Genomic DNA, 22,887 nt, shown 5'->3' with positions numbered 1-22,887 from the left:
CTGAGTCAGAGGACTCCTGCTGCTCTCCTCAAGCCTCATAGCAGCTTCTCATGGAGCAGGGATAAATAAAACAACACAGGCAATGAAGAGACGGAATAAACACTTTTTTTTGTTTTCACTGTTTAAAAATAATGGAATTTTATATTTGTTCATCCTTTATTTAGCCAGGAAGGTACCATTGAGATCTAATATCTCTGTACTCCATGAAGTTACAGTAGGGTGTAGGGTGAAGCTGGCAAGATCTACATAAAAATGTCACATGGTCATATACATTTTTGGGGGAGCTTTTTTTTTAAAACTTTATTTTAGAGAGACAGTGGAGAGAGACAGGAAATGCAGACAGAGAGAGAGTATGGCTGTAACATTTAGCAAATGGTCCAGCTAAATAACGGGGAATTACTGCACCAGACTTTAGATGAGGTTTTAACTGGTCCTCCAAAGTGCAATCGCTTCCTGACTTTTCTCACTCCCCCTGAGATAGCAATGCAGTTTGCTTGACCACTCTTCATTTTAAGACCAAGGGTTATCATGGGCACTGAATCATCATTTGAAAACTAACAATTACACTTGTGCTGCACTATGCATCATTTTGCACCGGGTGTAAGATAGGGCCCTTAAGTAATAAGTTAACCAAGGAGTGAATGGAGCAGCAAATCTTCGGATCACGATATCTTGGGTTCTGAGCGTTTCCCCCACCCCAAAAGAAAAAAGTTGTCATAAGTCGTTCTTGGCAGCCAGGGCGTTATGGCGATGTCTCGTCATAAGTCGTTCTTGGCAGTGAGAGAGTTAACCCTTTTTGGGTCAGGTGTCTCATTTTAGCAATACACAAATACTTTCCAGAAAACTTCCTCAGGATCGTGCCTCTGAACCAAAAGTGCTGTGTGAGAAAGAATGGTGCGTGGGAAACGTCCAAACAGGTGGTGTAGGCTAATGTCAGCAGGAGGGAGGGTGACGTGTCCACTTTACCCTCCTGTTTCATCCTGCCTGCTATGATGTGACTCAGCCTGAACACACTGGCCCCAATGGGAGGGTTGTCACCCTGTTTGGGACTACTGCTGTGTGTTGGCCTGCTGACCAACATGCTCACTGCAAATTTCTTGAGCATGTTGCACTAAAAGCTATAAACATTTTACTTGAGTTATGAAGACTCTTGATACCGTGCGTGCGTGCGTGCGTGCGTGCGTGCGTGCGTGCGTGCGTGCGTGCGTGCGTGCGTGCGCATGAAAGAGGGATAGTGTGTATACAGTGTGAATATTTACACAAACTTACACTGGAGTGTACAGTGTGTATTTAGATGTACACAAACTGACACTGGAATGGATAATCAGCATTGCTGTTCAGATGCTGTTGTTTTTACTAATTAACGAGGCTGAGATTCTAAAAGCCCCGTTAGTGGCCCCTTGTGGGTGAGTGGCTCCTTACATGCAAACAGATGAAAGTGGTTTGAACTAACTGGTATTGCCATCCATAGAGCTCCATGATCTAAGGCTTAACATTCCAGTGGTAACTGGTGCTTGCACATACTGTATATCTATAAATAAATTCACAAAACCAGCATCGGGCACGCAGGTCTTCTGGCAAGGCATAGGGAGGGACCAATATAAGTGGTAGTGTGTACGGTGAAACTCTGCAGGTCCATCTGTCTTCCATTTATGCCCATGTTCGTCATCAACACAATGTCAGCAGTTTTTGACGATATCAGGGATCACCATATCTCCATATTTGGATATCACCCATTGATTGTAATATCTGCCGATATTAGTACTGTGGTAACAGGTACTCTACTAACAACGGATTCAGCGAGTACTCTGACAACAGGTACAGCAGGTATTGCATAACCAGGCGGGCGTATGCATTTCCACCTCGCATCGGTCCTGACTTGACTTGTGTAGGCCCTGAGTAAGCCGGTGCCCAAAGGGCTTTATTATATAATTACTAGATGAGGCGTTAGAGAAAAGGCTATGGGGTCACCAAAATCAATAGGTTTCTACCTTGTAATACTGTCTATTAGATTATGAGATATTTAGTGTGCAAAGTTAACATTTTGGCATATGGGTATTGCTAGAGGGAAGGTTATGGGGTCGACAAAGTCAATAGGGTTCATCCTCTGCTTAGCATGAAAGTGCACAGCAAATTCCACTACAATCCAGCCAGTAGTTTTCAAGATCAGGGGGGATGCTCATGTCATTAGTTTTGTCGCCCTGCTTTGGTTTGGTCAGATAGTGAGTTAAATGACTGGGGGGTGTTTGGGCAAAGAAAATATGGGCAGCCGTGTTTATAGTGTTCATAAATAGTGTTAGATAAACCTTCAAATGAACCCGGTTTAACCCTGACAAAGAGATGGGTGCCAAATACTACAGATGGTACATCATCGTGAAATATCCACACAATCCTTTGCGTGATGAGTTGTTATCTCCGTAACGGTGCACAGACAAATCCTCACAAACAGATACAGAACTACTGGTTCTTCTGACAGGCTGAAAGTATCATATTTCAGTCCATCAACACACACACACACACACACACACACAAGGGCTCTGAGGGTTTGAGGAATCCACTGGCAGCTTCCAGTGTTTTGATCCTCTGAGTATCGTCAAAACATTTGTTTGAAAGCACTAATTGTAATCGATGGTGGGATGTGGAAGAGGTTGGCTATTAAACCTCATCAGCTCCTCCTCAACCAGATATCATATCAGTAATGGTGTCCTGGCTGCTGTAGCTCGGCAGTAATTAGGCGATGAAAGCTTTGTGGCTATGTGTCATGTGTGTAATTTGTGGATATGTGTCATTAGGGCTGTGAATTGTCTGCTATCTCACGATAAGATTAGATTCCAATTTTTGGGGTCACGATTTCCGTTTTTTTCCGAAACAAACGAGTCTCGATTATTTTTTCTGATACAAAATCGATTTCTTTCCCGATTCAGCCCAGAACTTGCCACTTCTCAAAAATGTCATTATACAAAAATACTGGAGAAAAAAAGTATATATATAAAATGAATCGTCCAACATGAGAATCACGATTCGTATTTGTTTTTTTTTCATGCCCATGAATAGGCATTCTAAAATGGAACGTGTTGCATAGCAGGTCATCTAAGCACAGAATCTCACATTTATTGCAGTTCATTTATTATATTGATTCTGTATTCTACGTGTATGTACTGTAGGTAGGCGATGTCGGCTCAATACAATGTTACTGTAATGTAACTAACTCCAGCAATCTGTCGTTCTTTTTAACACTTCCATGATGGCAGTTTCTCTACCTACTGTACAACCGGCCTAGTTTGACCCTTTTTTCTGAGCTTTTCATTGGCTATTGTGGCCACTGTCTTCCCTCGGGGGTTTAACCCATTAAGACCTGAGGCGATTCTTTAAAATGTTTTCTAAATCCTAACAGTTTTTTGAAAAAAATCAAATTTTTTTTTTTCAATATTTTTCAAAAATAGCAGATCTTCAAGCTCGATGAGCTTGTATATCTGCTATTTTTGAATAGCCAAAGAAATCTAAAGTGACACAGATGCGTTCCTGGTCTTAATGGGTTAACACATTCTCCCCCGCACAGCGGAGATACCAGCGGGAATACGATTGTATTTTAAGTGTCAATTAGCTTTGTTTACACAATATTTAAATCCTACTCATACAGCTCACAGGAAGGCTTCATTAATTTGTCCAGAAACGGAACGGTAATGATTGTATCCTACCTGAGCTGACAAAGTGTGGTGCTTATATGTTGAAGTTGATATAAACCTCTTCAGGTCATTCGTTGTTGATATATCCAGGTTTGTTCCACTTTGAATGTACTTTTCCTAGTTTCATAAGTTATACAACTTAGGGCAGAGGATGCCTCTCACGTGGGGCTCCCTCTGTGGAGCTCGTTGAGGGAGTAGGTTACATTTACCCTCTCTTGAGTTAAAAATGGATAAATGAACACTGAGGACGTTACTGTGCAGTGTGCCGTGCGCTGAGGTACAGACAGACGGAGAGAGGCGCTTTGAGATCGTGTGAGTGCTTCGCCTTTTTAATTCTTTATATCAAAGTTCAGGGAAGTTTGGAAGCCTTTTGCTGTCACGCACAACACGAACACGCCCCGTTCCTCAGCCAGCAAAGAGGCATAGTGGATGCAAATGTGCTCATATGATTACTAAAGAACCCATCCCCAGGCGGTCCGAAGTTTGAACCCTGGGGTAGAGTAGGTGGAGAGAGGGTAGATCCATTGATCTGACCGCAAATTCAACGTCGGTTTTGGTATTAAGTAAATTGGCTATTTTGTTTGCCGAAATGTAAAGATACGTGTATATATGGCATATTTAAGAAAGGTCAGGGAAGGGGAGCCTTCTGAGAGCTCTGTGTGCAACTGTAATTTACTTCAAATTCTCAAAATCGGCCCGGTTGACCACTCCGTGCTGTAAGTGTTAAGAAGCAAGTAGCAATACTCCATTTGATAGAACGGTTCATTCAGTTCAGTGAGTGTAACCTGACGCTCACTATCTATCTCTCTCTCTCTTTCTCTCTCTTTCTCTTTCTCTCAAATCACGTAATCATGGAAACCCAGCTTAATACAGTATATATCTTGCATAAATGTGTAAAAAAAAAGAACTGATTTGATATTCACCTTAAAAGTGTTTGGATGATCACAACCCCATTGACTTATAAAATCTTAAGTTTTATATTTCAGAAATTATAAATTATAAAACATACTTTGTCAAAATGCTGATCGATCCAGTGTTTTACAAGAATAGCTCCAGACACTCACTCACGCACACACAAACTCACGCTTATGCACGCGCGCGCACGCACGCACGCACGCACGCACGCACGCACGCACGCACGCACGCACGCACGCACGCACGCACGCACGCACGCACGCACGCACGCACGCACGCACGCACGCACGCACGCACGCACGCACGCACACACACACACACACACACACACACACACACACACACACACACACACACACACACACACACACACACACACACACACACACACACACACAGTCATAGACAGCGAGCCTCTTGCAGAGCCACACTGTATTGTGTTTCAGCTCACCTCTGTAGTCAGCTTATCCATAATGTTTTCATATTGGTGCAGTTTTCATCTACATATCTATACATTCATGGAACCTCTGTGTCTGACCAGAGCATAACTTTGGCGCCACCGATGATTGACCTCAAACCTCCTGTGTGGTGGTCCCAGGTGACCTCTGACCGGGGGGTGGCAATTTTGATTGCCATTTTCCGAGAACCACAAGTATCTGTCTGTCCGCGGGTCTGTGGAGGACGCACCAGATCTTTGAGCATTTGTGCTGCTGCGCCTATATAAGTGGCGGGGTGTACAATGGAACAAATAGTACGAGTTCTGTGCAAAAGTATTGCACAAACAGGCAGGCCTATATTCCCAACTTGCAAGGGCACTGGTCTAGTTTTCTTTTACAATAAGTAAGTCGCTGCCATGTCATGACAGATTATGGTGTTTTACGTGTTTTGACACCAGCTTTCCAGCAGTCCGCTTTGTTGACAGAAACAATACATTATCATTTAATGTATTGGCTGAACAGGCTGGTTTTAATTAGTGGATAAGATCAACCTTGTTGATTTTAAAAAAGCAGCCGCTCAGCTAGGCTCAGATATTTTTTATCCCGCTTTGTAAATAATACGCCATTGTGTTTTGAAATCTTATCTCATTCTCCTCGTTACTGCTCAGTTTGATCGTTCTTTTTGCATAGTTTTCCCGTGTTTGATGTGTACAACTATAGCAGCCACAAGCTGCTGTAATATACTACTGCTAGGGATGCTTGATTCATCATATCGGACGATATTGGGAAAAAGTACTCAAATTCTTTACTTAAGTAAAAGTATCAATACTGCAATGTAGAAATACTCCATTACAAGTAAAAGCCTGTATTCAAAATGTAGTTGAGTAAAAGTATTCGCATCAAAATGTACTTAAAGTACCAAAAGTAAAAGTACTAAAATGTTTGAAAATAGCAGATCTACAAGCTTACAACGCGTCGCAATACTTAAGTACAGTACTTAGTAGTGAGGGTGTATGCTGTATACAGTATACTGCAAAGTTTGACACAATTACACAGCCATTTCAATTTCCTATCGAGTCTGAAAGGTGACCCAATGTCAAGGAATCTTGATAGCACACAGTGGCCCTCATGTCCCTCGTGTCTGAAAAGCTGCGTGAGTGTGTTAGAGAGAGGGACAGTGTGTCACTGAACTTAACAGGAAATGGCGAACTGTACTGTAGGTCAGAATGGTTTCCGGTGTCTGTCTGTTGACAAGCCTTGTTAATCCCGGAGCATAGAAAGTAGCACAGAGCCCAGATATTATAACAGCACGTCTCTCAGGGACACCTTCTGTTATTCTGGCGACATGTGCCTAATGACAGCGATGACCCCTGTGGATCACTAACCGGTCTCCACAAGAAGCCTGTGCAACAGTGCAAAGGCAACGCGTAGTCATTTTATAGGAGAGCCATAAGACACAGCAAGGGATGACCCTAAGCCAAATTTAAGTGTGCAAAGATCTGTGGGCGTGTGTGTGTGTGTGTGTGTGTGTGTGTGTGTGTGTACTTGGCCTTTTGTGTTGGCATACAGTCATTTTCTCAACACAGTATCAGTGGTGGAAAAAGTACTCAAATGTTTTACTTAAGTAAATGTATCAATACTGCAATGTAGAAGTACTCTGTTACAAGTAAAAGTCTGGTGTTCAAAATGTACTTGAGTAAAAGTACAAAAGTATAGTACAAAAGTATTGGTATCAAAATGTACTTAAGTAACAAAAGTCTGCTCCGCCCCCCCCCAAAGGAAAGGAGAGGGGAGGGGCGAGGAGGAGAGTGGGCGGGATTAATGGCCTGTGACTTCACTGTCCAAGGGCCAAGCTCAGATTACTTTTCAGCCTAATTATTCAGAAAACCCCAGACCACAGAAAATCCACTGAATGTTCAAAGTTAAGATTTTTTGGGTGTAATTGAGGTCATAAACCCCCCCAAAAAACATAAAAAATAAAAAACCTTTAAAGTAAAACAAAATAGTAATAATAAGTTAAACAAGAAGTGAATGGAGCAGCAAATCTTCGGATCACGATATCTTGGGTTCTGAAAATTATTTTCCACTTACTTAGTTACTTTCCACCACTGCACAGTATTGATCTGAAAAGCAGCAAGAAGACATGGAGCCTAGAATAGGACTGAATGTGTCTCTGGTCTCTTTTGCTGCGCTTTGTGTTTCCCTCTTCTTTCATGGTTTTCATCTTTCTTTGACTTCCTGGGTGCACGTTATGTCGGTGTGCTTCTCATCTGCAGAACAGAAGCCAAGCGTTTGCACTGAGATGTGAAATGCTGATTCAGAGGACGCGGGTCAGACTCGGCATCATTCGTTTCCTGTCTTTGAAGCCAAGCGGGTGCAGCCATCACACTGTCGTACCAACTAACTTGTCGTTGAGCAGTTTTTGTGTAGCAACTTAAAGAACTGTGTCTTTCACAAGTCAAGGATGAAATAATATGCTGCTTGTCAATTGAAATTCCACCCTTTGCTTGCATTTGAAGTTGTCCAAAGTTTTTGGTGGGTTATCTCCTTTTCATTTTAGGACACTGCTTTCTAGCACTAGTCTCTCTGTAGTCTCTGTGGATACAGTAGCTACATACAGGTCGGGCAGTTCAAACCACTTTGCTCCGATTGGAGCAGCACAGCCTCTAGGCCCTAGAGAGAAGAGAGGAAAAAAAGTGTGCTACCTGCTGGTAGCCCCTAGTGTCTAGGATTACTGTACTAGCTGGCAGCCCACTTTTATCTCCCTTTTTTGTTTTCGACATCATGGAAATCATAGAGCCCAACTTTAATCATATATATCTTGTGCTTTTGTGCTGTGTCACTGGTAGTCACTCAGACCTTAAAAAAAAAGAAAAAAAGTGTGTATTATAGTAAATAAAATACTGCAGAAGTCTTCTGTATGAATAACACATGGTTTACCCTTTATCTGCCCGATTGCACAAAACGGTAAAGGTTTCGGATCGGTTGCTGAAATGGTAGCTGTGTCTGAAAACTATTTTTCATGTCAACTGAAGCAAAGTATTTTCCTAGACCAAGAAAGGGCTCTTAAAGTCTGTGATCCGCAGAGCAAGGTCAAGTAAACCTTTATTTATATTGCATATTTAAAAACAATAGTACTTTCCAATCGAGCCAAAGGTGAGACAATTGCATCATGACAACGTTGTGTTGCTCCAGGAAGCACGAGTAGAAGTGCTGCCATATTTTCTCTCCTGTTGCTGGGAACAGCATTCAGTTGTGTTGCCTATACTCGAACATTGAGTTTATGACAGCCTAAAGAGGCTATGTTCCCTTGTTCCTGCCGTGTTCGCTTTAATTGTGTCTTAAATGCTTATGCTATTTTGAAAAGGTCACCTGTTCAGGGGGATTTGACACAATGATGAATGGCGACTGGCCAGGTAGAGAACACACTGTTAAACAGGGTTGTTTCCTCTGGCCTTGATGGATAGGAAGGGGAATATATTTTACTGTCAGACGTGTAGGGTGGTTAGTGTAAGTCAGCTGGGGGGGAGAGAGGGGGGGGAAGGGAGGAAGAATGGAGCGCTTGCCTGCAAGGGTCTCCATTGGGTACTAGAGCTCCTCCTTCAGGAGACAAGACGGTAATGAGGAAAGTTTCTCAATGTCTCTCCAACTTTACTTCTTTTCCTAACACACACACACACAAACACACAAATCTCCCTGAAAAGATATATATTTATGAAAACTTTCTCTCTTTCTCTCTTTCTCTCTCTGCCCTACATCCTTCTCTTCTCAATTACTTCTCCTCAATTAACCCTTTAAGACCGGGAACGCATCTGTGTAACCACTTTGACCATTATTTTATACTTTGGCCTCGCACTATGAGCTTGTTGATCTGCTATCTTTTTTTTTAATAAAAAATTGTGCAAATCTTTGAATACATATATATCATTTTTTAAAGCGAACATTTTTAACTCAAATCTTTGCTTCTGGGGGGTCCCTGGAACAACATTTTGGGTGGTCCTTGACACGAGAACCACTGATATTATAGCAACATAATAAAAAAAAAAAATAATCTGTTAGGATTTAGAAGACATTTGTAGAATCCCCCAGAGGCAAAGATTTGAGTAAAAAACGTTTTCGCGATAAAAAAATAAATTGCAGATCTACAAGCTCTTAGCACGGCACTCGGTGCCGCGCTATGAGCTTGTATATCTGCTATTTTTTTCATAGCCAAAGAAATCTAAAAAATGACACCGATGCGTTCCCGGTCTTAATGGGTTAACTCACGCTTACATCACTGTTCTAAAATATTCTGACAACATTGCTCCGCCCCACCACTGGTATCAGTTCTGATGTGCGACGGTACATTTGACTATCACTGCTGCAATTCCCGCAGTAACACCATTATCCCCATCAGATTTCACTTAATATCATCAGGACTTGCACTGAGCCCTCTGGTATGCCTCTCTGATTACAACTAAATTGAATCAGCCTGTCAGCTCTGCTATCAGGACCTGTTCACTCCATTTCAGACTCAGTCAGATAAGGAAACGTGTCCGGCGCCAAGGTGCAAAGTCTGTGTTTTCTCCCCTTTTCCTTTTAGTTTTTTGTCCTTTGACCATAATACCTGGCACATCACAAATGTCCACTTCCAGTCTTTAAGCAACTACCTAGATTGTTTCAGAACAATACTTCTAAATCAGGTATTTTCAATCTTTTTGTGCCCACTGCATCCCAATGGGCAAGTCAAAATATCAAGGCACACCTGTATTAATCACGAAAATAGGCAATCTCAGCTTGCAGATTTACAGTTTTTGCAATCCTTTTAATTAAATTAAAATTGGCTTAAGGGAGGACCGGGCGGCAACGGCCACCTCACTCTGACTCAGACATAAACAAACCACACACACACACACACACACACACACACACACACACACACACACACACACACACACACACACACACACACACACACACACACACACACACACACACACAAACACTTCTGGGACACTTTATGATTGGTAGCCTATCATCTAGCAATGGGTGACTGGAGAATCAAAGCCTAATTTATACTTTGCAAATTAGGCTTTAGACTCTAAAGCGTTTACTCTTACTTTAAAGTTTAGAGTAAAGCTAGCACCACCCCAAATCCAACACTGTGTATCCTTCTACGTTGAATTGGAGCGATAAAGAGCGATATAATGCATTGTGTAAGTAAATGCGTGAGTCTACTTTTCGCTACCTGGCTGTCTCCCTGGATTTGCATTAGGAAAAGACAAGGATTTGAGCATTTGACTTATTAATTAGTGTGGTTGCCCTAACAGGGCAACCAGACTATAGTAATCCTCCTACTTTATTATTAGTGTGGTTGCCCTAACAGGGCAACCAGACTATAGTACTTGATGAACTTTATTTATAGATAAACAATACTTTGAACCGTATCTCCTCCCACAGTTTATTTTTCCCAATTTAGTGCTATATGTCAAAATGACCGGATTCATCGGGAATCGTGTGCTTGTATTTTGCTAAGAGATTGGTTGCATAGTTTTATTGATATTGATTTATTAGTGCATTAAATTTCCCCATCCACTTCAATGAAAAAGTGAAAGAACTCAAATTCAAGTATTTTTTTCTCAGAAACCGTAAGAGCTAGAGTTACCAGATTTGGAGGTGAGGTTCATAATTTGGTCCAAAATTATTGAAAAAATAATTACACTAATCGGCCACATGGTGGCGCTATAACAGCCCCCTTTACGTTTTGGCCTATAACTCTTGAACCGTAGGTCGTAAAATCAAAATTTCCTTTTCCCTAGATTCCTTGGGTCATGACGCAACTCCCCATATAGGCCACGCCCATTTGCGTCAGGATAGATTTTCCACCATTTTGAATTTTCTTCAAAACACACTTTTAGCTCCTCCTCCCATATATTTTGTCCAAATTTCACAAAAATCGGTACACATGATCTCTGGACCCATGCGATAATCTGGACCGATCTTGATAGTCCATACCGTTCGTCCGTAAATGGCTTCCAAAGTTAGCGGGAGGGGCCCGTTTTACAAAAAAGCCCACAAATCACGAACAAAACGTCCAGTCAATCCCAAATTTGAATCACATGTCAAGTGTGGTTTACTCAACAAATCCCCAAAAGAATTTCCACTTTGATCCATAGGGGGCGCCACAAATGCTCAAAATGTAACCGTTTGATGCAAAAACCTTATTTTGGGGGGATCAATCCTCTCAAAATGAAACGCAAGTGATCTCAGGAGTTACGTGACAATGTAATTGGCTCAGCTTCCGACGGTATTCCTCCCAGCGTATTCCTCGAGTCCCGGCGGCAGCGACCCGCGACTAGCGTCGGTGCAACCACACTCTGCAATTGCCCTGAATTGCGACGCGTCTAGTTAAATTATACAGTGCTGGCTCTGAACTAGATCAATTTTCTCTCATTGGACATGGTGTATCTTTCATGAACTTGCCAACAAGGCCCATTTACTTAGCTTGTTGATCCTGATATTTGATCTAAACGGCACACAGACAACCTTAGCAAGCTGAACCTGATAACTTCCATTTTAGTTTCTTCTGGCAAACCACAACTTTAGACTTTTTGTCTAGAACAGTGGTTCTCAACCTGTTGGTCGGGACCCCACATGATATTTTTTGGGAGGGGGGTGGGGGGTGACAGTGAAGTGACAATTTAAGCCTTTTTAATACCAAAAAAAAGAAAGTAAGAAAAGAAAAAATACCAGTACTGCATCAAAAGTGATCCACAAACTATGCTATAAAAACTGGTCAAACATTGGCCAAATTGTGAAATATAAAATAAGAAGGAGGCAAAAAAATAGCTGATCTACAAAACGCAAGGCATTGTGAGCTTGTATATCGGCTATCTTCACAATATTTATCTGTGGAACCGAGTCAAACTAAATGTAATGCCTCAACTCCTACAATTCTAAGTGCTTGTCAGGGTGGGGGGTCCCCAGTTCAAATATGAATATTTTGGGGGGGTCCCCAGTTCAAATATGATTATTTTGGTCTGAAAAGGTTGAGAACCACTGGTCTAGATCTATACAAGCTCTATGAGCTTGTATATCTGCTATTTTTGAATAGCCAAAGAAATCTAAAATGACACAGATGCGTTCACCAGCTTTAATGGGTCAAACATGGGTATGTAGGCCTCAATATGGTCAAAGGTGGTGAAATGTAATCTGTAATCTGTAAAATGTAATCTTGCCTATAACATGCTCTCTGTCTCTTTTTGTCTTTTTCTTTTCCTTGGTCAGGCGCGTTACAAGCAGAGTCTGGACCCCACGGTGGACGAGGTGAAGAAGCTGTGCACGTCACTCAGACGCAATGCCAAGGAAGAGCGTGTCCTCTTCCACTACAACGGCCACGGGGTGCCCCGGCCCACTGTCAACGGAGAGATCTGGGTCTTCAATAAGGTAATGCGTACAGTATAGACGGGTGGAAAATGTAAGGGAAAAAACCTGAATAACTGAGTGGAGAAACATAACGAATACACCTGTTTACAAACAGGTGGGCTGCATAACAACCCCTTCATGTTCTGTGGCATGTATAAGAAGACCCAGTTGACCTAGATCTTGGGTCAAGATGGCAAGAGAAATTTCTACATAGCAATGTCTACATCGCTAATGCTGCGACACAAAATTCTACTCCACGCCTATTCATGCATTTCTTGGAAATTGCACACGGAGGTGTTACACAAATCTATAAAAGCTGATTGCCAAAGCAGCAGCTTAGATGAATGAGAATATCATTAATCTAAACGGTGTATATATTTGTATATGTGACAAATGTGATCATACAGATTTGAATTTATTGAATCAAATGTTTTTGTGTCTAAGACTTGATTAAAATCTTGATTTCATCAAAGAAAATGGCAAGATGGCACCCAATTTACCAGTTGAGCACCACTTCATTACAGAGTCTCCATGAAATTTACAGCCAAACATAAAAAACCTTGTTTGAAGTCAGCTCACAGCTCACAGTTCAAACCAGCGTGTCTTGGCACAGCGACTTTAGCAGCACTACGCTATAGAAACGTACTGTAGCTCGTTTGATGATAATAGTAAAAAAAAAGCCTAACAGTGCTGCTCCATATACCCAGCCAGACTAAACGTGGTTTGAACTGATTGACACCGCCTGCCATCCTTAGAACCCGATGCTCTAACTATGGGGACTAATAATGGAAAAAAGGGAAAACTTATAAGACTTGTCAGACAGAATTTGTCTTGTTCCCCGAGGGAGGTGCTAGACTGTAGAGGAAAAGGCCATGGCTTCAATACTGATGTCATCAGTACTGTTTGTTCTACAGTTAGCCTGAAGGTGCACATGAAATGTCATGGCAATCCAGGCCTTAGTATTTAAGATATCTTGTTTGGGACCTAAGTGGTGGACGGACAGGCAGGCCGCATTCGATTATGCCATCATGACCGATGAGAGTAGCATCCTAAAAGTGCCAAACTGCACCGTACCATAAGTAAACACATCCTCATCGATGATACACTGCTGCTGTCTGGACCTGGCTGTTGCCTCTGGTCTGCCTCGTTTTGTTAGTGTGTCTTTACTTTATTTCCTTGTTTTTCTTCCTCTTGATTTCTTAACCCATTAAGACCTGGAACGCATCTGTGTCATTTTTTGATTTGAGCTAAAAAGCATTATTTTACACTTTGGCTATTCAAAAATAGCAGATATACATATATAGATTGTATATCTGCTATTTTTGAAAAATCTAGAAAATTGGGGAAAATCTTTGAATTATATTTTTTAAAGCAAACATTTGTAACTCAAATCTTTGCTACTGGGGGTCCCTGGAACAAAATATTTCGAGATGGGGGTCCGCGGCCAAATACATATACATTTTGGTGTCCTTGACATGAAAAAGTTTGAGAGCCAGTGACATAGCAATAGCAATAAATATTTTCAAAAAACTGTTTCTACGTTTTGTAGAATCGGAACCTCAGGCCTTAATGGGTTAAAATAATGAAACCTATAAAAGCAGCCCTGCCTCATCGGTGTAGCTCAGAATGGCTGACCGGGAGATCGATGAAGTCTTGGCACTGATACTACAGCTAGTGCTATCGGTGCGGAATGATCGATAGTGTGGGAACAACTGTGGTTGTTCACGGGGTCTTTTCTAACTCTCCTGTGTACCCACTTTTAACTTTCTCTGTCTCTCTTCTCCCTGTGTTCCCTCGCTTTCCTCCAGAACTACACGCAGTATATCCCCCTGTCCATCTATGACCTACAGACGTGGATGGGCAGCCCTTCCATCTTCGTGTACGACTGCTCGAACGCGGGCATCATCGTCAAGTCCTTCAAACAGTTTGCCCTGCAGAGAGAGCAAGAGCTGGAGGTGGGTGGCTTGGCAGCAGAACACACACACACACACACACACACACACACACACACACACACACACACACACACACACACACACACACACACACACACAGCTGACCCTGCAAAACTGAAGTTCTGTCAGGGTGTGAAGATTTGCTGATGCTCAGATTGAAATGGTGCATGTTTGAAGGGAGAGGGGGGAAGCCCTTGCCATGGCTGTGAATGAATTAATGATAATGGTTTGGGGTTTTAATGGATTCCCCTCCATCTTCTCCCCCCCATTGATCTACTGCTTGTTCCTTTTGGCTGGGAGTGTGTGTGTGGGGTGGGGTTAAGGGAAAAAAAAAAGTATACTGTTTGTTAACGGGGGAAGGAGGCGGCGAACAGTAACGCAGCATACAGCATCCGATTAGAGCAGGGGTGGGCAACCTTGATGATGGAGAGGGCCACTATATTTTCACACTCACTCCAGAGGGCCACATTGCATATACTGTCGGGCAGACACCTCTTATCTCATTATTTTAACTTTTTTCATAAATTCGCCTTGCCATGTCACACAAAAGTAGCAAAAATTGCCGATCTACAAGCTCAAAACGCGTCGCAGTTTTGAGCTTGTAGATCTTCTATTTTTGCTATTTTTGAATTGGAATCCTGAAAAGTGCATTTAGTTATACTTATGTTAACTTTATGAACTTAAATACAAACACATTGGACACAAAATGTAATACTAGTAAGCTACTAATATAGACTGAAGTAATTAAAGCGGGTCATGTTTTCAATAATACTAGTAAGCTACTAATATAGACTGAAGTAATTAAAGCGGGTCATGTTTTCATGTTTGGAATTGTAACAGTTGAAATCAATAATATATCAGTAAAGTGAAGGTGGGGGCCGCATATGGCCCCCGGGCCGCCAATTGCCCATGTATGGATTAGAGAATGGGTGAATGGGAGAATTCATGCTGTGAGTGTGTGCTCTTAACGTGGTGACATCTAATTTGCTGAGTTGCTCTTGAATGTAGTAAACACTCACTCATCGCCATGAAAGGTTCGGCATCGCTTGGTACGCTGCCTTTCTGCCCTCTCCTATGTTTTGAGTTAGCTGGGGGGGTCATGGTGCAAGGGAGAGGCAGAGGAGAACAGTAATGGAAGCCCCTGCGGCCCATCAGTCAACATTTTAAAACTGTCAACAAGCAGATGGAAGGAAAGAAATATGGGGCATCTAGAGGAGAGAAACTGGAGAGTGGGTGAAAAATACTGGGTAGGAGTTGAATTCACTTTCACAACAAGTGACATAATGAAGTTTTGTCAGTTAAAACCCATTAAAACCGGGAAAGCATCTTTGTCATTTTAGATTTCTTTGGCTATTCACAAACAGCAGATCTACAAGCTCATAGCGCGTCACTTCGTGCCGCGCTATGATCTTGTAGATCAGCTATTTTTTAAAGATATTGAATTTATTTGCACGTTTATATATATTTTTTAAGCAATCCTTTTTAACTCAAATAATTGCTTGTCCCTGGAACAAATTATTTTGAGATGGGGGTCCGTGGCCAAATACATATAATTTTGGGGTCCTTGACTTGAAAAAGTTTGAGCACCACTGATATAGCAACATAAGTTATTTTCAGAAAACCGTTTTCCAAGACATTTTATAATCGGCCTCAGGTCTTTAATGGGTTAAAAGGATCGTATCTAGTCTGTGCTATACGTGAAGATGAATATATATACTTTTTTTCTTTTTTGCCAGCTGTTTGCAGTGAATAAAGCAGGTGCCAGGGCTCAACGCTCTTCACTCCTCCTTGTTGGCATTCACAGGGTGTAATTGGCCACCAGGGGTTAACCCATGGCCTCTAGGTGAAGACAAGTGTGTTAGCTACCCAACGTCGCTGCAGCCAACCTTCAATCTGCTTTAATTGCAGTCTAGCCCAGCTATAAAGCTAACATAGCCTAGAGGATAAAATATATATTAATTAGTAGCGCAATTCCTATAGGTCGGTGTACGATCAGAAACATACAGAAACAAAGACATTGTGCAACTGCAAACGCTGCTGTGGTCATCTTACTAGCCATAACTAATGAATTAGCCAGTATTACCTCCAAACGGCTTCAAGTGCTGTCAAACCCAGCTACAAGCCCCAAAAACACAAAGCTTAGCAGATGAAACGGTGTTAGATTGCATTTTCTGTGATACTGGTCTGCTAAAATCAAAACCACTTTAACACATTACCCGCCAAGATATTAACATTGTTTTTATCCCCATGCCAGCGTAATTACCTTAAATAGACAATCTTTGAAACACGTGGAAGCCACGTTGTGTATAGAAAAAAAAACTAAAAACGTCTCTGTGGGTTGGGGGAGGGATCCGTGTTTTTCTAAAAATCCTATAGTTTTTGGAATGACGTCACATCCGTCTACTGCTTCTCTGAGTGACGAGGGATCATTCCTAAGCTGTGTTAGAGCGCCCCTTGTGGAATTTTCAAAAATTATATTTTGAAAATGGAACGCATATCTGCGTTCTTGGAGGGCAAGTGATGGATTTAATAGAACGCATATCTGCGTCCTTGGCAGGCAATGTGTTTCTACCCTAACCTAGTAACCAGATATGCAGTAGATCAGCGGTCCTCAAACTATGGGTCGTGACCAAAGTGGGGTCGCGGGAAGGCGCCGTTGGGGTCGCGCATTGGCAATCAAAAAAATAAGACCCTCATAATATTGGGTCGTGGTATTAAAAAGTTTGAGAACCCCTGCACTAGATTGACCTATTCTAATTGTTTTGTTATGCACACACACACTATAACATGGTGTGCTCCTAAACCATGTTAAGGGGCTGAATAACAGAGGCTTGCTGTTGAGTTTGGTATTCCAAATCCGCAGGGCAATCCCCAATGTACTGTAAATGCGGTCCAAGTTGCGTAACATGTATAAGCAGAAATCTTTGTTTCTCTCTCTTGCCGACTTGCACAGGAAGTCAGCATTGGAGGAGGAGGAGGGGTAATAGACAAACACGGGACTGGAGGGTGAGAAAGTAACTTCAAACGTATTAAACATGCAGGAGAAATTCCAAGTGAGGAGTCCCCCACCTCCAGAGTGTCTGTCTGTCTGTCTCTCTCTCTCTCTCTCTCTCTCTCTCTCTCTCTCTCTCTCTCTCTCTCTCTCTCTCTCTCTCTCTCTCTCTCTCTCTCTCTCTCTCTCTCTCTCTCGCTCTCTCTCTCTCTCTCTCTCTCTTCCCCCCCCCCCCCCCCCCCCCCCTCTCTCTCTCTGGGGGTGAAGCACATGCTCGCATACATACAAAATGTGCACAGTCTAATCACGTTTTGCACACACACACACACTGTACATGCAAACAGTGACCTTGAGCTTGATGTCAGCAGGGACCAGTGGTGGAAAAAGTACTCCATTACAAGTAAAAGTCCAGAATTCAAAATTGACTTGAGTAAAAGTACAAAAGTATTGGTATCAAATTGCATCGCGCCGCGTTGTGAGCTTGTAGATCGGCTATTCTCAAATAGCCTAGGTATAAAATAGGGCTAAAGTGGTTAATGTATGTTTTACAATGTAATATATTTATATCTGCAAAGTAACTAGTAACTAGTTTTAAAAAAATTGTAGTGGAGTAAAAGTACAATATTGTCTTCTGAGATGTAGTGGAGTAGAAGTAAAAGTGTAGACAATTGGAAATACTCCGGTAAAGTAAAAATACATGTACCTCATCATTTTACTTAAGTACAGTGCTTGAGTAAATGTACTTAGTTACTTTACACCACTGGCAGGGACCATAATATTAGGAACAGAGGTGAGGTGCAGAAAGAAGGGGTTAAAGAAGGAGAAAGGAAGAGGAGGAGGCCTCTTCTCCACCACAACAGCAGCCATGATGCATCCATCCTCTATTCAGTCACTCAGCCCTGTGGACGTGGCCGTCTGAGTGCTCTGTGATGAGGCCACCTGCTTCCTTTTAACCCATTAAGACCTGAGGACCCCATTCTACCAATGTCTCCTAAATGCTAACAGTTTTCTGTTGCTGTATCAGTGATGCTCAAATGATGCTTATTTTCATGTCAAGGACCCCCAACATTATATGTAATTGGCCGCGGACTGCCATCTCAAAATATGTTGTTCCAGGGACCCCCAGAAGCAAAGATTTGAGTTGAAAATGTTTGCTTGGCAGATCTTCAAGCTCATAGCGCGGCTCAAAGTGACTCGCTACGAGCTTGTAGATCTGCTATTTTTGAATAGCCAAAGTATAAAATATGTTTAAAGTGGTTAGAATCTAAAATGGCACAGATGCTTTCCCGGTTTTAATGGGTTAAATAAATATCTCATCACTTCCTTCACACAGTCAGCAAAGATGCTCCTTGCATTAGGCTGTGGAGCGGAAAGAGGTGTGTGTGTGTGTGTGTGTGTGTGGGCGCAAGTCTGTTCATGTGTGTGTATGTGAGTCTGTGTGTCTGTGCACACAGCATGGGCTTCATGCAGAGGTAGGCAAAAGTTTCAAAATCACACTAGCACTTAAGGCTAGGAGCTACTGCTGTGTGTGTGTGTGTGCGTGCACGTGCGCACTTGTAATTTATGAGGACCAAAAGTCCTCATAATGGAAAATCCTGGAAAGCGGCGCCATTTTGCAGGTCATCACTTTTCAAGAGGCTGTTTCAGGGTTAGTGCTTGGGGTTTAGTGTGAGGCTTACCCACTTAAACCCTATATACTTAATTGACTGGGTTTTCCCAGGGATCTATACTTGATCCCCTCCTTTTTTTTCTCCTTTACACCAAATCTCTCTAATATAGCCGTTCTGCTGTACGTGACGCGTAACTTGTGGGCTCAGGTTAAGGTCGGGGTTAGAAGTTCTAGGGAGTGAATGTAGTCGGTTGGTGATCAGTCAAAGGTCCCAGAGGTTGTGTGTAAACCCAGGAGGCCCTTGGAGACGGTGTCTCCCATAAGCACTCATTAAAGCTGCTACCTTTTCACTAATGAATTATTCATATGTGGCAGCAGAATGCCGTCGCTGTCGGGCAGAAACCTTGTATCTCGTTATTTCATCTATTTTTTTCATTAATTAATGCCCTATTTTATTCCTCATTGTATGACGAGTAGTATGATAAAAGTAGAACATTTTAGTACATAAAAAAAGAAAAACATTAAAGAGTTGCAGATAATGACATGCTTTGAGATGGGGATGCAAGGTTTGAAAGTGGCTAAGTAAAGGCTTTAGAAATATTTAACCAATAAAGTATTTACAAGAGCTTATAGGTACATAATAACTACCTTGGATCCATTGAAACACAGGTTCTTTTTTTCCATTTCCTGAAAAGTAACCGTTTTGGACATACAAGGTTTTCCGCCCGACAGTGACATTACATCGTTTTTTTTGTTAGTATTTTTGTTTAATAGTAGAATGATGCAATTTAACACATTTGGCACTCATACTAACGTTGAGTGCCAAAACCGTATATATACGGTTTTACTTTTTTTTTTAAATTTTTTTTTTTTGTTTTCCTTCACAGCAACAGGAAATATCACTCCTACAAGATTTAGACTCCAATCCACCTCCTGGTTAACTTATGACTTCAAAAACCTGTATCTCGGCTCCTGTGCACTTTTTTTTTTTACAATGTTAATTTAACTATTTTGAACTGGCTGCAACTATGGAATGGATTTCCGAATGTTTTAAATTTTTTCCCCCCGATTGTACGAGACCTGTATGTGTGTAATGAGGGGATCACCGTGAGGACGGTGATCACTGAAAATATTTTGTGACTACTTGAAAAAGGTTCAAAATGTTTAAAAAGTCCTGGCACTCAAAGTATAATATTTTAATAAACCTCTGGCACCCAATGTGTTAACATAGTTACAGTCCATCTCTCAGAAAAATGTATAAGTATTGAATGAGTGTTGCACATAGAGTTCAGGTAGTGCATATCGTCACTGTCAGGTGAAAACCTCATTATGTCCAAAACCGTAAAAAAAAAAAACCTGTGTTCCAAATAATTAGGACCACAATGGAAACAAGCCTTCGGGACTTTTTTGTGTTATCCTTTTAGCATTGCTTGTGTAATTGTACTTGCTGTACTGTTTGAAATTTCTTGATTGCAATTTAGCAATTTAGTGTTCCAATCAATCAATATTTTTTTGTATCCAATATAGTTATTAATTATTCATAATACTTTTCATTGGATCAATATTGGCATATCTACAAGTAGCTATTTTTGCTACTTTTGTGTGACGCTGTACTATGACAAATTAGGGCATTAATTTACGGAAAAATATTGAAATATGGAGATATAAGTTTTCTGCCCAACAGGGATGGTATGTTCAAAGGCGTATGCATGTAATGTGCACATTACTATAACCATAAGTATGAGCACAATGCACATGTTGGGACCAAAAATTCATTCAGCACGTCAGTCAAAAACTGCGATTCTGTCCAATTAATTTGTTGCCTGAATAATGGTGTGGGAGGGAAAGAAAGCCGTCATGGTGAGTCTCATGGTAATGTGTGAGATTACACTATGCTAATGTGATAATTACAGATGATGTTTGGCATTCATCAGCCTCTTTTTGGCAATGTTTTTGTATTTACTGCGAGGATTATCACACCGTAGAGCCATTTTTTTTTTTGAAGAAACAATATTGCTGTATAGTCAGAGGAGAGTGGACTCAGATATGTGTGTGTGTTTCTTTGTTAGTGTGCAGGTGTGTTTTCCTCATTAGAGAGTGAGGAGAGGAAGTTTTGTAGGATATTGTTTCCACTGATCCCATCAACACGTCATTGACACTTGAGGACAGATGCAAATGTTCTTTCTCAAGAGATAAGATATGCGTACACACGTCACACACACGTCACACACACACACACACACACACACACACACACACACACACACACACACACACACACACACACACACACTTGCACATTCAGGCATAACCCACCATTAATTTAGCCCATTAAGACCTGAGGCCGACTCTACAAATGTCTTCCAAATCCTAACAGCTTTCTGAAAAACTTATGTTGATGTATATCAGTGGTACTCAAACTTTTTCATGTCAAGGACCCCCCAAATCATATGTATTTGGCCGCGGACCCCCATCTCAAAATATTTTGTTCCAGGGACCCCCAGAAGCAAAGATTTTAGTAAAAAAAAATCACTTTAAAATAATATATATATTCAAAAAATAATAATCAAGATTTTTTGTATATGAGCTTGTATATCTGTTATCTTTGAATAGCCAAAGTATAAAATGATGCTTTTTACCTAAAATCTAAAATGACAGATGCCGATTCCCGGTTTTAATGGGTTAGGCTATTCTTTGAGGCGTTGCAAAATTAATAACATGATTTATTCATGTGTGTGTCTAACTCCTCACAGTGCAGTACATACTTAATGTCTCACACTGAGATCTGAGCTTCAGTTGGTTCTCTTCTATCTATGGAGAACCCAGGCTGCTCATTATAGAACCAACTAATGAGATATTGAAATACCAGAGAGCGGTAGGGTGTAGCTAGAGGAATACGGTGGTATTATGTAAACCTTTACTTCTCCTTTAGAAGCTTTGTGCTAATTAGTTGTTTTTTTCCCCCTTCTTTTTCTGTTCCAAAACATAAACAGGATATTGTGATAATGAACTGGAGTAAGTTTGAGATTGATTTGATTGATTGATTGAATACTTTATTAGACAGAAATGTGAACGGCACGAGGTACAGTCAGAGATTTGAGATAAAAGGATAACACAAAAAAAGTCCTGGGGACTTGTTTCTATGGGGGCCCTATGTATTCAATTCATCAACATAGCATGAAAATAACACTAAGATACATTATCATCAATAAATATAAAACACTATATGTACAAAGTAGAAAAAGGGGGAAAAAACTGTCAGCAGTGAATGCCATGACCTTTCTATGGGAAAAGTGAGTGTACCTCCCCTTTTTGTCTCCTGAAAGATGGATTTTCAGGCCTGTTTTGAAGGAATCCAGTGATCCACATGTTTTAACCCATTAAGGCCTGAGGTTCCGATTCTACAAAATGTCTTCTAAATCCTAACAGTTTTTTTAAAAAACGTATGTTGCTATATCAGTGGTTCTCAAACTTTTTCATGTCAAGGACCCCAAAATGATATGTATTTGGCCGCAGACCCCCATCTCAAAATATATTGAAGCAAAGATTTGAGTTAAATGTTCGCTTTGAAAATATATATATATTCAAAGATTTGCACACATTTTCTAGATTTTTCTAAAATAGCCAAAAGTGTAAAATAATGCTTTTTAGCTCAAATCTAAAAATGACACAGATGCGTCCCAGGTCTTAATGGGTTACCCATTTAGACCTGAGGCCGATCCTAAAAACGGCCTCTAAAACCTAACCTAAGTTTTCTGAAAACATTCGAATTCTTACTAAAAAAAATTATAAAAAAATGATGTTGCTATAGCAACAACTAATGAGACACAGAGGTGGCTCCTGGATTGAAAGGTATAACAACGTATAGGTTACAACAGGTCTAAATGGG

At 41.2% G+C, this 22,887-nt stretch overlaps 1 protein-coding gene across 2 annotated transcripts in view; it reads left to right on the top strand.

The window, feature by feature from the left end:
* The window catches only part of rptor (regulatory associated protein of MTOR, complex 1), a 199,116-nt gene that overhangs the window by 53,063 nt on the left and 123,166 nt on the right, over positions 1–22,887 (top strand). For both annotated transcript variants that reach the window (XM_080417271.1, XM_080417270.1), the window contains exons 5-6: positions 12,305–12,463; positions 14,251–14,397. In XM_080417271.1, coding sequence (XP_080273397.1) covers positions 12,305–12,463; positions 14,251–14,397 — 306 coding nt within the window. The remainder of the gene's footprint in view (positions 1–12,304; positions 12,464–14,250; positions 14,398–22,887) is intronic.

This window comes from Gymnoscopelus braueri (genome assembly GCF_963280865.1).
Source record: "Gymnoscopelus braueri genome assembly, chromosome: 2".
NCBI classification, from domain to species: Eukaryota; Metazoa; Chordata; class Actinopteri; order Myctophiformes; family Myctophidae; genus Gymnoscopelus; species Gymnoscopelus braueri.
Note: the sequence above shows the minus strand (reverse complement) of the source record. Positions and strands in the feature narration are given on the sequence as shown.